The 16,924-nt window shown below is 35.6% G+C and overlaps 3 protein-coding genes across 3 annotated transcripts; 2 read left to right on the forward strand and 1 right to left on the reverse strand.

The window, feature by feature from the left end:
* Positions 1-44: 44 nt before the first annotated feature.
* On the forward strand, positions 45-4,359 carry LOC125216271 (elongator complex protein 3-like). Its single transcript, XM_048117944.1, has 8 exons — positions 45-569; positions 1,236-1,305; positions 1,409-1,581; positions 1,942-2,116; positions 2,924-3,090; positions 3,218-3,437; positions 3,519-3,623; positions 3,785-4,359. Exons 1-8 carry the CDS (start codon positions 97-99, stop codon positions 4,094-4,096), a joined length of 1,695 nt encoding a protein of 564 aa, XP_047973901.1. The 5' UTR covers positions 45-96; the 3' UTR covers positions 4,097-4,359.
* Positions 4,360-7,852: 3,493 nt separating this feature from the next.
* Positions 7,853-10,423, forward strand: LOC125215534 (heme chaperone HemW). The gene is made up of 2 exons (XM_048116976.1): positions 7,853-8,784; positions 9,660-10,423. The coding sequence occupies exons 1-2, from the start codon at positions 8,009-8,011 to the stop codon at positions 10,273-10,275; spliced, it is 1,392 nt and encodes a 463-aa protein (XP_047972933.1). The 5' UTR covers positions 7,853-8,008; the 3' UTR covers positions 10,276-10,423.
* On the reverse strand, positions 10,362-14,939 carry LOC125215535. Its single transcript, XM_048116977.1, has 10 exons — positions 14,717-14,939; positions 13,897-13,919; positions 13,091-13,166; positions 12,806-13,015; positions 11,548-11,670; positions 11,413-11,470; positions 11,256-11,329; positions 10,979-11,067; positions 10,808-10,876; positions 10,362-10,627 (listed from the first exon to the last, which is right to left on the reverse strand). The coding sequence occupies exons 1-9, from the start codon at positions 14,801-14,803 to the stop codon at positions 10,810-10,812; spliced, it is 807 nt and encodes a 268-aa protein (XP_047972934.1). The 5' UTR covers positions 14,804-14,939; the 3' UTR covers positions 10,362-10,627; positions 10,808-10,809.
* Between the last annotated feature and the right edge of the window lie 1,985 nt (positions 14,940-16,924).

Raw genomic sequence — 16,924 nt, forward strand, 5'->3', positions numbered from 1 at the left:
AATAAATAAATGGTTTAACAATAAACCCTCACTGTATCAGCATCTTCGCCTATTGAAGCAGAAAACAGTTTCATAAACGGCAAAAAGGGGGAAAAAATGGCGGCGGTGGAAGTCATGCCTGAGGCTCGGAAGCTCCCGCGGCCTGGTCGCGGCGGAGTAATCGGCCACGGACTCTCCGAAGAAGAAGCCCGCGTCAAAGCAATCGCTGAAATAGTGTCCACAATGGTTGATCTCTCGCGCAAGGGCCAGGACGTTGACCTAAATGCCGTCAAATCGGCGGCGTGCCGGAAATACGGGCTCTCCAAGGCGCCGAAGCTCGTCGAGATGATAGCAGCGCTGCCGGAATCCGAGAAGGAGGCTTTGCTGCCCAAACTCCGGGCTAAGCCAGTGCGAACGGCGTCTGGTATTGCGGTGGTTGCCGTGATGTCGAAGCCTCACCGCTGCCCACATATTGCAACGACAGGGAATATATGCGTGTATTGCCCCGGTGGCCCCGATTCCGATTTCGAGTACAGCACGCAGAGTTATACGGGATATGAGCCTACTAGCATGAGAGCTATTAGGGCTAGGTAAATTGTCTTCATTGATTCTGTGTTACTTTATTTAAGGTGTTTGATTTAATTTTTAATTTTTAATTTTTAATGTTTGAGGTCCTTTTTGTTATCTAATTTGTATGATCCTCTATCCATATTCAACTGCTGTTTGTTTGAACATTGGCACATTTAGCAGGGTTCTTCATTGGGAATGTTGTTACAGAGTATATGATGCTTGTATTTGTATTGCAGATGTTATTTGTGTAAACTATCAACCCTTTCATTTTATAGATAAATTTTCTGCAAGGAAGTGCCTTGTTGAAGGATTGATTTAGTATGAGGAATCTGTATCATTCAATTAGCAACCTTAACTGATGCTTCCTCTATGTTTACTCCTCTAGCTTTCTTTCAGCTTGGCATTTCATCTTGCAACTTTGAGATTCTATTTATAGAACTTGGATTATAGTCCTTACAAAACAGGAAATGCTAAAAAGGATAAATTTAGAATGAGGACTGTGTTTTTTCAGAATAATGACCTAAGATGATTTTGACAATCTGTGCCCTGTTGTCTGTATTTGCTTTGGAATATTATCTTTGTGACTATAGTATCCAAATCCAATTATAAAACTTGATTTCTGTACCGGAAATACTAGGATTTATATCAGGAATTTGATTTTGTTTCATTATCCTTTGCTGTTTTAGATACAACCCTTATGTCCAGGCAAGAAGCAGAATCGATCAGCTTAAGAGATTGGGTCACAGTGTTGACAAGGTGTGCTTACGCTGCTGAGGCTTATTTCTACATTGGTTTAATCAGTTACCAACTATGGAAAAAAAATCCTAGTCTTGAAATGTTTGTTGTGTTAATCATACAGGTCGAGTTCATCTTGATGGGTGGTACTTTTATGTCATTGCCCGCAGAGTACCGTGATTATTTTACTAGGAATCTACATGATGCTTTATCGGGCCACACTTCCGCCAATGTTGAAGAAGCAGTATCTTACTCTGAGCACAGTGCAATAAAGTGTATTGGGATGACAATCGAGACGTAAGTTGAAATTGTAATTACCCTGGTTAGTTGGTTTTTTTCTAAGAGCACGCCAGTTGCTTGCATTTTTTCTTACGGGAACAGGATTGCTGAGGGAATGTTGATTGTGCTTTTGAACCATTAAAACTCCAATATCCATATTATGATGCTGTAACAAAAACAGTGCAGTAGCTTCTTTATTCAGTCTCACCCTTGATTTTGACACTTCTGAAGTCACTCAAGTGCTTACATTACTTTTTCATATGGCAGACAAGATTATTTTCCTTCTCGTCCCTTTCTTCCTTAGTTTTTTGTTCATGTTTGGAACAAGTAAGCTGATTTCGTGCCTGATTGACTGCTGATTTTGTATTGAATACTTAGGCGGCCAGACTACTGCTTGGGACCACATTTGAGGCAGATGCTTTCATATGGTTGTACAAGACTGGAAATTGGAGTTCAGAGCACATATGAGGATGTTGCTCGTGACACCAATAGGGGTCACACTGTAGCAGCTGTGGCTGATTGCTTTTCCTTAGCAAAGGATGCTGGATTCAAGGTGTTTTTCTATATTGTTCTACGAATTGGAAAGTTTTGTTTCATTGTCATTGCTATTTTGTTTACCTTCAAAGAACTAGCATCTTGGGGAAACCTTTTTGTTAACTTTATTGGTCTTGGTGAATCCCAGTATTTTCCCACCAGAAAATACAGGGTAGGCCATTTCTTCTACTCTACTATCTATTCTGATGTATGGAGAATTCGCATGTTGACTGAGCAAGGGAGAGATTTAGATTATTTTTGGACTAGTTTGGTTTTTTCCCTATGAAACTTGTGGATTGATAAGTTCGCCACATTTCAATATTGTTAGTTTCCATCTCCAGAGATAAATTTGCAACTAGCATAAAAAGGAATTAATCAATTAAAGTTAAGCTGGCATATATAGTTATATGCTTACATCTCCTCATTTCTCATCTCCATCCCAGGCACAAAAGCGCAAAATAGTATCTCTCATTTATCTATTCACACAATCTGGTCTTACAGAACCTTTACAAAACATGATTAGAGTTGTATATGTAGGAAGGAGGGGGGAGAGACGGAGAGAGAAACCATTCTGTTCAGTCATTCTAACTTCAAACTGGATAGAGAGGAAAACTGATTGTGATTTTGTTGTGCAGTTTTATGCTTTTATTGTGCAGTCTTTGTTCTTAAACTGTTACGGCCATGGCCTACTCATGTAAAGTCGTAAAGGCTGATAATTGTAAATTCACATGTAAAATATGATGTTTTTCTTGGCTACTGCGTTCTCTCAGTTTGGTATACTGTCCATTTCTTTAACTCCACTACTCAATCATTCATTTTATTACAGGTAGTAGCTCATATGATGCCTGATCTTCCACATGTTGGTGTCGAGAGAGACATGGAAAGTTTTAAAGAGTTCTTTGAGAGCCCTCGCTTTAGAGCTGATGGGCTAAAAATCTATCCCACCCTAGTCATTCGTGGAACAGGACTTTATGAGCTTTGGAAGACTGGCAGGTATAGTTTTCAGCTTCACATTATAGAGATTGCATTTTCTCAGTTGGAAGTTTGGCTTCTCTGCTAGCTCACTCTATAAGCATATAGCTAATTTGGTCTCTGACTCTCTTGTTATATTCATGTATAGGTATAGAAATTATCCTCCTGAACAGCTTGTTGACATCATAGCTCGGATTCTAGCTATGGTTCCTCCTTGGACTCGGGTTTATCGAGTTCAACGAGATATCCCTATGCCTCTAGTTACTTCTGGTGTTGAGAAGGGTAATCTTCGGGAACTAGCTTTAGCAAGGATGGATGATTTGGGCTTGAAATGCAGAGATGTTAGAACACGTGAAGCGGGTATCCAGGCAAGCAAACAAGCTTTCTTACTGCATGACATGCTTCGTTTTATTGAGCCATTAAATTTATATTCTAGTGAATAAAATCAGGACATTCACCACAAGATAAAACCAGAGGAAGTCCAGCTTGTTCGCCGTGATTATACAGCAAATGAGGGATGGGAGACCTTTCTTTCATATGAAGACACTCGCCAGGTGCGTAACTCATATAAAACTGTATAATTCATTCTTGCTGTCAATTTAACTAAGCCAAACACATGACTGCTTCGGTTCTAAACTGTACCCGCCAAGAAACTCACCCCGTGTATCTTATTGTGCCAATAGAACTTATGTGCTTCTATGTATCGTTAATCCAGGATATTCTTGTTGGGCTACTGCGTTTGCGGAAATGTGGAAAGAATGTGACTTGCCCAGAGCTTACGGGGAAGTGTTCAATTGTTCGTGAATTGCATGTTTATGGGACAGCAGTTCCTGTTCATGGGCGGGACGCTGATAAACTGCAACATCAAGGTTATGGTACACTATTGATGGAGGAGGCCGAACGGATTGCTACAAGCGAACACAGATCGAAAAAGTTAGCCGTGATTTCAGGTGTAGGAACGAGGCATTACTATAGAAAGTTGGGGTACGAGCTTGAAGGTCCGTACATGGTGAAATACCTCAAATGAAAAAACAGTTGCGCAACGCCACCAACACCAAAGAATGAGTAGTCTTGACTGGTAATCTCGCCTGTATATCATCTATTTCCATCTGTGCTATCACAATTTTTACCCATGGAATCGCTTTTGGTTTTGTTTGATATTTTAAGATAAATAGATGGAGTTATAGAAGATGTATTTGTAAACTATACACAATGAGTCATGATTAGCGAAGAGCCTCAGGTGCTTATCTGTTTTATGGAAAGTGAAACTTGATTGATGGCTTTTTAATACTTCCTCCGTCTCATTCAAGATGACCACCTTTCTTTTTTTGTTTGTTCCAATCAAGATGACCACTTTCCAATTTTGGAAATAACCTCCTCTCTCTTCATTAAAATATTCAACTACCTTTTTCCTCTACTTTATTCACACCAAACAACACTTTCTAAAAGCCTGTCCCAAAAATGTGGTCATCTTGAGTGGAACAGAGGGAGTATTTGTAGAAGAGAAAGGAAGCATAAATTTTGTGCTAATCATGAATGTAAGTATAAGCTGTTTAGATGATGTCTTGATGAATGCTCTATACAATAATAAACATGTAAAAATGCCCAAATCGATTCTTGAAAGCCAGTGGTTTGAAAGAAAGAGAAAACGAGAAGGCAGTAGGGGAGCCAAAGGAGAGAGGTGAGGGCACCGGGGATAGTAGCTAGCTAGTTCGAGTGAGGAGGAGGAAGAAGAGAACGTGGACGACGGATTTGCCAAATTTTGTGAGAAAATAGGGAATGACTGTCGGTGAGTGTTTGTGTCTAGCAAGATGAGACGGAGGGCAAGGAAGAAGAGAAAACCATAGTCGCAAGCAACCAACATCTCCGGGCTTCACGGGGGAGAGGTGAAAAACGACGGAATTGAGAGAGACGGAAAGGTCTGAAGGAAAATAGGAATTTTGGGATAATTGAGATTTTAATTATAAAATTAATTTCAGAAAAATTGGCTATACGTTATAACATTTCCGATAAATTTTAAAGTTTACAAGAAATACAAAAATATAATCAAAGTTTGTGATATTAGTTGCTAATGATCTAATACTCTCTCCGGTCCTCAATAGATATCTCATAATTGGATCGGAGGGAGTATGTGCTACTCCTCTGTCCCTGAAAACTAACACGGATTTTAATGCATATCGATAATGTAAGAGAGAGATAGATAAAAAAAGTTTTTGAAATATCGTTAATGCAGAATGAGTCCCAACTCAGGGATTTTTTTTTTATAAATTAAAATGTTCATACTTCTCAAAGACGACTAAAAAAGAAAGAGTTTATATATTTTTAGGGACGGAGGGAGTATGAAATTTTTTATAATACACAAAATGTTAAGAAATTTGAAGTCGCATGAATATAAAACAAACGTAATTACAAATATACAATACCTATGTAACAGTTCTTATTGCTTAAATAAGTTTTTCTTTGCAATTTTCTTAATATTATCTATAGTGTATTTGAATTAAATAACAATGTGAGTTATGATTATATTTTAGTAGATTAAGTATCATATTTTTCTAATGTCACGCTCACGATCGTGCTGCAGCCTGCAGGTATACAAGCCTAACTCTAAGCAACTCTTTTATGCTTAAACTAACTTGATATAAAAAAATCTAGTGTTTTTTAAATGAATGTTGTAAATAGCCAATCATGATGATATATTAAATATGTGCGATTGACATCTCGGTCATTGATTTGATGCGTATGTCTATAAAATAATGATTAAAGTTTTGCATCCATTTTATTCAGTTTTTAGTGTAAGATGAACGCCATGAGTAAATATTTTGAAATGAATACCTGGTTTCCCTCACTTATAATCTAAAAATATGCAAATTAATCTAAAAATATACAAATTCGACCGGTTGTGTGAGCAAGAATTTTATTGATCTAAAAATATTCAAATTCGACATTGAAGAAATTCAACATAAATCCTGTACGAATTAGAATTGGAGTAGACGAAACTATGTATAATTACCATAGAAATCATAGATGGTTATGTATATACAAATTGCTTGAGTTTTCAACACGTGCATTTGCATATGTTAATTAGGACAATTCTCAATTGAAGCTAATTAGCATCACTCTCACTCAAGGAACAAAAATGGATGTCTTTCTTCCAGAAAGAGAAAAATGAGTGAAGTTCTTCTCCAAAAAGGACAAAACTATTTGGAGTTGCTATTGATTGTCACCGGCAGCCGGCTTCTTATCCAGCAAGCGAATGGCCAGAAGCTGGAGGAGCAAAAATCGTAATGAAGGTGAAGGATGAAGAGGTTAGAGTTGTGCCACACCATTTTTCTTTCTAAAGGATGGTTGAAAGTCGTGAAAGGTAACGGGTTGAAAGTAGTCCAAACTATGTATGATTATCATAGAAATCATAGACGGTTATGTATATACAAATTGCTTGAGTTTTTCAAACTTGGAATGAACATTGAAGATGGTTGTGTTGTGAGTTGAGAAAGAATACATAAATTAATAATTTTAATTAAAATAATTTATTAATATTTAAAAATCTAAACTTTAAATATTTAATTGTGTAAAATTAAATATGATATTGAAATAAAGAAATAATGTCAAGGGTGGCAAAGGGAAAGAAGAAGATAATTTTGAAATAATATCAGATTTAGTATATCATCGAAATAATATCAGATTGAAAAAGTGAAAATTGTGTAAAGATGAAATTATCCAGCCCCAAAAGGCATTTTCAGGTGAAAAAAATGCAAAGTGACTGATTTTGAAATAAACCCTAGTCTACGGACTACTGTAGATAGTTTTAAAGTCCATGGACTATTGACGAGATAACTCATAGTTCAGAGACCATTTTTGTAGCTCACTCAATCTAAAAATATGCAAATTTGACAAGCCATAGGAGCAAGAATTTTATTGATCTAAAAATATGCAAATTCAAGCTGTGAAGCAAGAATTTCGTTGACCTCGAGTCTAATTTATCGGGATCGACTAGTGGACATTCAGATTGAAGATTACGGGGGCAACGTAAACCCTGTACGAATTAGAATTTGAGTAGTCGAGACTCCAAACTATGTATGATTATCATAGAAATCATAGATTGTTATGAATATACAAATTGTTTGAGTTTTCAACACGTATAGACTTCGAATGAACATTGAAAATGGCTATGTTACGAGCAATTTTATAGCTTAAACAATATGTGATGAGCATGTGTCAGTCCGATTACTTCGGTTACTGAGAACTCAAACAGGAAGTTTTTCTTATGGACAGTCTTATCAAATAGATCTATGGATTGATATCTTTAATAATAATGATGATGATGATGCAATGTTTTTATTGAGAGACAAAAAAACTAGGCTCATGGCGAACTAAATATTGTAAAATTAATAGAAAAAAAATACTACTAAGTTAGTGAGAAAAAAAATTAGAACATACAAACAAGGACACCATATTATAAAAAATGATGAAATTGCCATATTCTACAAATTTAAAAATCAATTTATAAAAAATAATATTGTTCATAATTGTCACACAAACTTTAAATAAAGTAAAATTCAAATATTCTCCCAGTTTTATAAAAATATACTACTACCACTTTTAAAATGACATAAATTTGAGTAATAAACAATTGATAAGATAAGAGAAGAATAAATAAACAAAAATTTGTATAATATTATTAATAAAAAATAAGCTAACCTCATTATTAAACAGAAAAATTGTTTTCTAAAATAGAAGTCCTTAGTAACGTATATTTATAATCTATATTAGTTTAACAGCAAAATTGACACTTAATTTGGCGCCAAAACAGTAGTAATATAAAATTTCGTATGTATAAAGCTCTGTTTATACCGAAATTTTGCATGACGTAGAATTGTTTGATGTGGAAGAGGAAGAAATGCTTCACTGATCCGATTGTTTAGACCGAAATTTAGCAGAAATGCTACTGAGATCAGCCTACGCTCCACTCCTCTCCTCCGCCCAAAGGCTCTCTCTCTCTACAGTCACCAATTCCCTCACTCACCAACAATGCCCACAACCTGTTCGACAAAATGCCCCACTGCTTCTTGAGCTTCCTAAACTCCCTCCCGCCTCCGCCTACGTCCACCTCCCCTTCTGCCGCAAGCGCTGCCACTACTGCGACTTCCCCATCATCGCCCTCGGCTCCTCATCCAGTCACGACGACGACCCGCGCATCTCCAGCTACGTCGACACGCTCTGCCGCGAGATCACGGCCACCAAGCTTCCCTCAAGTAGCAGCTTCCCGCCTCTTGAAACCGTGTTTCTAGGAGGCGGGACGCCCTCCCTCGTGCCTCCGAGGCTCGTCTCCTCGGTTCTCGACGCGCTCTCGGACAAATTCGGGCTGTGTGGGGATGCGGAGATATCGATGGAGATGGACCCGGGTACGTTCAATGAGGCGGCGATGAGAGAGCTGATGAGTTTGGGTGTGAATAGAGTCTCGTTGGGAGTCCAGTCTTTTCAGGCTGAGCTACTGAGGTCTTGTGGGAGAGCTCATGGGGTTGATGAAATCTTTGAAGCTGTGGAGATTGTCAAAACGTGTGGGGTTGAGAATTGGAGCGTGGATTTGATCTCGTCGCTTCCTCATCAGACTCCGGCTATGTGGGAGGAGAGCTTGCAGCTCACTGTTGCTGCTGGCCCCACGCACGTCTCGGTTTATGATTTGCAGGTTGAACAAGACACTAAATTTGGAGTCTTGTAAGTTTTTCATCATCCTCTGCTATGTTTCCGTTAAAGATGCATGTTTATTTTCACTGTCCCTTTCATTTAATATGATAAATTTTGCTGCGTGAATGCGTCTAAATGCACATGTTTTCATTTTATTATGCTTTTGCACGCTATCTAAAAGTTCAGCCTAAAAAATAAATAAACTTTCAATTGTTATGATTCTTGTCAATTGCCCTTAAATTAATTTTAAGGTGGATATCTGAAATGTCTATAGGCTTAAACAACGTAGTTGTATATCTATGTCGCCGTAACTAGTTACGGGGACATTAATTTGTCGAAAATTGACGGTTGTGTGAACAATTACAACAATTGGAAGTTCTTGTATTTGGAGGCAAAAGTTTTAGTTGTGCAAAGCGAAAATTAGGTGGAAGTTCGTATCTTTAGGTGAAAGTTCTTATCTTTAGGCGCAATTGCCCCTAAAACCTTTTATGATATAAAAGGCCAGCCAACTTTGTAAATAATGCTCTAGTTATGTATGTGTAGATTGACACAGAGGCATTTTGATGAAACTCAAAAGATAAACTCCGTGACCTCAAATGTTATGCTGATCAAGGAGCTTTAACTTCAAGTGATATATTTGTATTTATATTACATAATATTGAGCTTTTGAAGGATTACATGATGTAATGAGCTTTAAGTTGTTCAATGGATCAAAGTATATACGGAGTTGCCTCTGAGCTATCTCGGATCAACTAAAGTAAAGGCCATCGTACTTCATATGGGATATATATAATGGTTGTTTGAGTTGAAGAGAAATTGTTGCCACTCTAAACAGTGAGCAGCTACCTTAAAAACACAAACCTTTTCATCTCACTGAGTAATCTTGAATCCTTGATGTTGTACAGATACACTCCTGGTGAATTTCCTCTGCCCTCGGAGAATCAGTCAGCCGATTTTTACAAAATGGCTTCAACAATGCTAGGAAATGCAGGTTATGAGCATTATGAGATCAGCAGCTACTGCAAGAGTGGATACCGCTGCAAGCACAATAGCACCTACTGGAAGAACAAACCTTTCTATGCTTTTGGTCTGGGCTCGGCTAGTCATATCAGCGGAGTAAGGTTTTCAAGGCCAAGGAGGCTCAAGGACTACGTCAATTATGTCCAAGATCTGGAGAATGGAGCAGTGGACACGCGGTCGGATGGGATTGTTGAAAACAAGGACTTGGCTATGGATGTTACCATGCTCTCTCTGAGAACATCTGATGGCCTGGATTTGAAGTCTTTCAGGGAGGCTTTTGGTGATTCGATTTTAGTGTCAATGTTGGAGGTCTACAGGCCTTATCTGGAAAGTGGGCTTGTGATCTGCCTAGACGAGCAACGAAGAGATGTCGCGGCTGATGAAGTAGTAGTGTCTTCTTCACTCAACGAGAAGCTTGCTTATCTTCGCCTCAGTGACCCCGATGGTTTTCTACTGTCAAACGAGTTAATAGCTCTTGCATTTGGTGTAATATCACCATGACTTGCTTTGGAATATGTATAAAAATTTATTGTGCTCAGTTGAATTCACACAGCTGTTGTACAATGTTTCAACGCCATTTTTCGAAGTGAAGAAACAAAAATCTGTGGATTTTGTAAGCTTGATATACAAAATACAATCAAAAGCATTATACAGGGCCCTAGATATTTTATCTAGTCTACATGTGAATGAAGTGTTACAACAATAATACAAAAAGAAAAGTAAAGCATTCAATTCTCCATCGTTCCATCTTCACGAGAAGTCTTTGCATTCTTGGTGAACACATCTCAACTGAAGATTCTGCACTCTGCTCATTTCTTTTCTGTCACAATGAATGATGCCAATAATCCTTCACCTGAAAACAAGAATAAAAATTAAATAACTTCTCCACTTTGAAATAGCACAGATGCATAGTTGAGAACTTGAGATATCACAAATAGATAGTAAATGGAACTATACACATCATCACCCTTTTCTGGGGGTATCAAACAGTCAGCTCAGATCCTATGTTGCAAGACTAGAGAAAGTTACTTACCGTCAAGAGGGTTTTGATTTTCTCCCAGGTCTTGCTACGCGCTTGAGCTGCGTCAATCCTTTTCTATCCCTGTATATATATACAGGTCCATGAGATCTTACACTTTCATCTTTAGCATTTTTAACTTGATATCATTAAATGTGGTGACTGATTAATAGACAGGGACAGTACCTCTGAGAAAAGAACACGATTACGTAAAACATAGGAAGGAACATCAAAATCAGCACTGAAGCAGCCACGTACAATATGCTGGTGTGCTTCTGCAACAGAATGGAATGAGACACAAGAAATGAGAAAGCATAGAGATTTTCTTCGATGTCCAAAACTTATGCATATTGTTTTTGTGACCAACTATCTATGTTCAATGCAAAATTATACTCATCCTCTTAGCAGAAAATAAAATTTATGATATGCCACGCAAACTAGATGTCAAGTAGTAACCACATACCTTGCCTCCCCGAGCAAAAGGTTTTACTCCTCTTGAGCAAGTATGGGCATCACAGAACTGGTGTAAAAAAAATTCTGGAAGAACATTAACAGAAGGATGTTGTCAACAAACATGATTTAACCAAAGCCATTACATGCTTTATTAAGAAAAAATATACCATGTAGACGACTTGCCGATGGACCCTGATTTACAGGAAAACACTTGTTCGCAAGATCCTGCAAAGAGATGAAAAATGTTACTTAGATCATGTACTAAGAAAGCCTTAGATCATACACTAGAAACCAGGAACAACCTCACACAAGTGACGGTTCCTTGCAGCAGCTGCTGGATTACACTTGGATTTATGAGATTGTGAATTGATCACATAATCACAATGCAAAGCTCCACATAGATCTGCCAAGCACTTGCCATGACTCTGAGGGCATAGAAATCAGAGAAGTGGTATCAGATATATAAAGTTTTCAATGTAAAACTGCAAGTTCAACCAAAACTCAGGCATGCAACAAAGGAAACAAAATACTACTCCCTCCGTATTCAAAAAATCGAAACATTTGAAACGGCACGGGTTTTAATGCACAATTGGTAAAGTAAGTGAGAAGAATTGGTAAAGTAAGAGACAGGAAGAGACAAATGAGTAAAGTAAGAGAGAGGAAGAGAATAAGTTGTGAAAGTGGAGTTAGTAGATTGTGGGGTCCATGTCCTAAAATAGAAAGTTTCTAAAATTTCTATTTTTAAGGAACGGCCCAAAATGGAAATAGTTGCTATTTTTAAAAAATGGAGGGAGTAATATCTAAGTGATCTCATGGTCCACAAACTCAATCAATGATTTGCTTGTAATGCAATATAGATCCAGGGGATGAAGAGTCATCTCTAACGGCTCTGAATTAGCACGACAGTCCCATGTCTTACCCAAATTACTAAAAACAAAGTAAATCAAGACAATTAATTTACTTTCTGTTTTAATACAGAACAGAAGAGGCATGCACACTTCAGAGTTCAACACAGAGCAGGAAAATTCTTAATCCAAAATCCATGGATGACAGAATCAGAACATTCAACAAACCGAGATCAAATGTTTTATTCGTTGACTTCCAAGTAAATGGAAATATCAGCTAATTGATAAGAAATTGAACGGTAAAGCAAGCGGTGACATAAATGGGAATTGCATCGTAACTAATGCAATCACCAACACAAGTTAGTCCAAAATTGCCGAATAGTAAGATGACGTGCTGCAGCTCAAGTAACCAAAGGCCTTTCAAGTCAGTCATCAGTCGTATGATACTCTAGAAACTAGAAATAAGAACATAGGGATCTTTCCCATAACACTCTTTACCTTCACTAATTTGAAATTTAAAAAACGAGATGTGTTTTTTAAAAAGAAAGGTGAGCGGAAAACCTTACAACCTAAGTAAGCAAGCTAACCAACACATATAGAGGGGGTCATAAAATTTCATCTCTTATTTCCAACAGAAAACATGAACAAAATAAAACAAGCATCTAGAACCCAATAACCAGCACACTAAAGATAAATTAAAGACAACGTCACATACAACATTTAGAAGATTGTAGTGCCTGTTGTCAAAATGCTGATCCAAAAATTTTTCTGCTCGGAAGATTTTCTTACAATAGCCACATCGCCATTCATTCACGTCAACATGAATCTTATGCTCCTCCTGGTCCCTGAACAAATCACTGCTTGGATGAAGCCTGCATCTGCTTGAAAGTTGATATTTCTCTTTCTCCACAAAAGGCATAAGATACTGCATCAAAAATAGTTCAATGTCAAAGAAGTCCTCTACATATATCGACAAAATATGCTTTTCAGTTCTCAGTACCTCCTCTATGATCTTCCAGGCTGCTCGACTCCTCTCTCTTGAGCAATGAACTTCTTGATGTTCTTCATTTAGATTTCTAAGCATTAAAACAGAAATGTCAAGATTACCACCAATATGACAATACCATTCAAGCAATCATATCTTTAAATTTTACTCGTATGGTTATAGTGGAAAATGGATTACACGGATGGAATACTACTCCTAATTAGCCTAGCTCTTCATCTATTTCTTTCAGAATGTAATCTATGATTCTATAATATATATACATCAAGGCTCATTCACTATGGATTACATTCAGAGCTGGACTTTTCAGTAGTGTTGCATGCCAAACCATTATGATTACGAAAAATTGTTTTTTGCGAAAATTTTGAAGCTTTGGGTCATCCTATGGTTATTTAAGAAGAATTTATACCATCTTTTAGAGGATCAATATCATCAACAAGCCAATATTTCATACATGACAAATATTGACCTCTCTATTTCTGCCTCTTTCATTGAAGTGACATATAATCAAATGATGCCACTTTTTTATGGCAGGCCATCTAAATTTCTGCATCTTAACTTCTTAAGGCCATTACATCCTGGTTTGATAAAAGTATATAGCTTAAAAATCTATGTTATATTCATCACAAGTTTCTAATTCCCAGTGAAAGGAGAATTTTCTAAGACAATCAATCAGTTGCATACATAACAAGCACTCTCAGACCACATTCTGCTTAACACACTCTTGCGCTATATTCTAGGTTGTAATCAGTCGTAAAACAGATAATATCCACAAACCAAAAACAATTGAGAGGAAATTTTACCTTGAAGTACCTCCGCTGATATCCTGTAGCAAAAAGAAAAATTGCAAGCGTTAAATTCTCAAGCATGAAGCAAATACTCTTTATATGAAAAGAGGAAACTATTGTGGAACACCTTCATGGTTCTACAACTCTCAACATAGCATGATTTGAATGTCAACTCAATAGTATAAAATGAATTTGATCAATGAATCGTAGTACATTCTATCTAATTGGCTGAAAATTGATATTGCGATGAACATATCATCCAATTTACATGATTAAGACACTTGATAGAGCAAGAATGATAAGAGAGTAAAATTCAGTTAAACCTTCTATACAAAAGAACTCAGAAAAATGACACAGAAAGAGATACTATTTGGGTAAATTTTCTTGACTATCAATTCCACACCAAAATTCCCTCAAAATATTAACTTTCCCTGGGAAAACAGTGGCATCAACCCAGGATAATTTTTCTCACCCTTATTCATATCGAACTTTAAGCTCAGGGAATAATTACATGACCCCCTAGTGAAGTGAATCGAGATTTATCATCAAGATAATATCTTATTGTCTGTTTGGAATCTTAGCAAGGACAAATACATCAAGAAACCAAATTCGAAATACAGTAAATTGCTAGAACCTATTAGAACGGAAATGAGGATATTATAGCTAGCACGCCGAATTCACGAATATATAAAAAATTGATACGGATTGAACAAAGATCAAACTCCGCAATTTTGTGGATTAGTGGGAAACACATAGAAAGTTGAAGATTCTCTTTTTCGCCCTTTTCGGGAGGTTAATGAAGTGGTTTTTAGATCTTGAAAGAGAAAATGATTACCTGCGATTGAGAAGCTGCAAAAGAGAAAGAGAGGTGCAGAGCGATGAGGAGTAGAGATATTCCGTTGATGGCTTTCATCTTCCCCATCCCTTACTCTTCTATCTCAATCGGATTTAAACCCTTCTTAACCTTTATTTAACGATCTCTCTCTGCAAACTAATTTCGCCTGCTTTGGAAACATTTTTGGTAAAATAATTACCAAGAGATTCATCATTTATTTAAGGAAATTGGAACCAGAGTTCATAATTTAAATTTAAATATTTCAGAAGAATGAAAAAACCCAAGTAGATGTTTCACACAAAAATGTATACTTCATTTGTTCACAATTTAATGATCTACTTATTTTGTTATTATAGGACGCCCTTAATTTAAAGTTTAGTTATTATTTTTAATTTTTGGCATGCAGACTCTCTATTCTAAGTAGCTTTGTCCATTATTATAGAATTAATATTCTCTCCGTTCTATATAAAAGTAAACATTTTTTCCATCTCTGTCCAATAAAAATAATTCATTTCTATTTTAAATAATTTTTCTATCAAATAAAGTGGGTCATTCTTTACTAACAATCATTCTATCACTTTTTTTTTAGAGAGAACTATAAAAATGATTCCTGGACTATGGGTTTATCTCGCCCATAGTCCCTGGACTTTAAAAATATCGCCAGTAGTCCCTGGACTAAGGGTTTATCTCGAAATTGGTCTTTTTGGCTTTTTTGGTACGAAAATACCCTTTGATATTATTTTGGAGGGTTTGGGCAATTTGGTCTTTTTACACTTTTAACATTTTAAATCTGATATTATTTTAATTATGTACTAACTTTGATATTATTTCAAAATTATCATTCTTCTTCCATTTTGTTATCCTTCACTTTGAATTTATTTTTATTTATTTATTTCAATATTAGATTTAATTTTACAAAATTTTAAATTTTAATTTTTAAATATCAATAAAAAATTTTAATTATAAAAATTATTAAATAGCAAAAATTAATAGTTATAATCAATATTTGATAGTGTATAGTACTATATAATCAATAAGGTATGACAACGCCTTAGTTTTAATCAATATTTAAATAGCTTTAATCATAAATAGATTATATAACACAATTTATTCTGAAATAAATATGCATTTAATGTAAGACTAATATAATTTTCGTTTATTAATTTGAAAACAATCAAAATTTACTAGAAAATTTCAACAAAAATACTCCTATATAAAATTTTAAGTAGGATCAAATTTTTAGTCAACTTCATAATATCTAATCACAAGCAATTATAACAACCGAACGGAGGCTAAATAGAATAACTCTTATTTTCCCATCATGATTAATATTATTTTTCTGTACTTCTTCAATTCAATTGAATATTATATTAAATAACAAAAATTAATAGTTTTAATCAATATTTATAGTGTCCATGAATTAATTGTTTTCATTAAAAAAAATTATTGATATTTAAAAATCTAAATATTAAATTTAATTTTATAAAATTAAATCTAATATTGAAATTAAAAAAACAAATTCAGTGAAGGATAACAAAATGGAAGAAGAATGATAATTTTGAAATAATATCAAAGTTAGTACATAACTAAAATAATATCAGATTTAAAATATTAAAAGTGTAAAAAGACCAAATTGTCCTAACCCCCCAAAATAATATCAAAGGGTATTTTCGTACCAAAAAAAGCCAAAAGGACCAATTTCGAGATAAACCCTTAGTCCAGGGACTACTGACGATATTTTTAAAGTCCAGGGACTATGGACGAGATAAACCCATAGCCCAGAGACCATTTTTATAGTTCACTTTTTTTTCTATCTCTCTTGTAGTTATCAGTTGTACTTTAAAACTCGTATCATCCTAAAAGTTTTTATTTTTTGATGGGACGAAGAAATAGGAGTACTAAAAGTTGATATATTTAAGATATCTTTAAACCACAAATTTACATGAGGGCGTGTGTACATTCAACAATTAATTTGCGTACAAATTGATATATGTACTAAATTATACTCTCTCTATATATAGGGGTTCTATATATAGGGGTGCGATCATATCATAACTCATATTTACGTGATAACATAATAATCCTATCATTTTATGGGTCAAAAGTATCATTTTTACTAAAAATGATATTTATACACGATAAAATGATATTTTTTCAGCATGCATAAAATGATACTTTTATTCCATAAAATGATATTCTGTTCCATAA

The sequence above is a fragment of the Salvia hispanica genome, chromosome 3 (genome assembly GCF_023119035.1).
Source record: "Salvia hispanica cultivar TCC Black 2014 chromosome 3, UniMelb_Shisp_WGS_1.0, whole genome shotgun sequence".
Lineage (NCBI taxonomy): Eukaryota > Viridiplantae > Streptophyta > Magnoliopsida > Lamiales > Lamiaceae > Salvia > Salvia hispanica.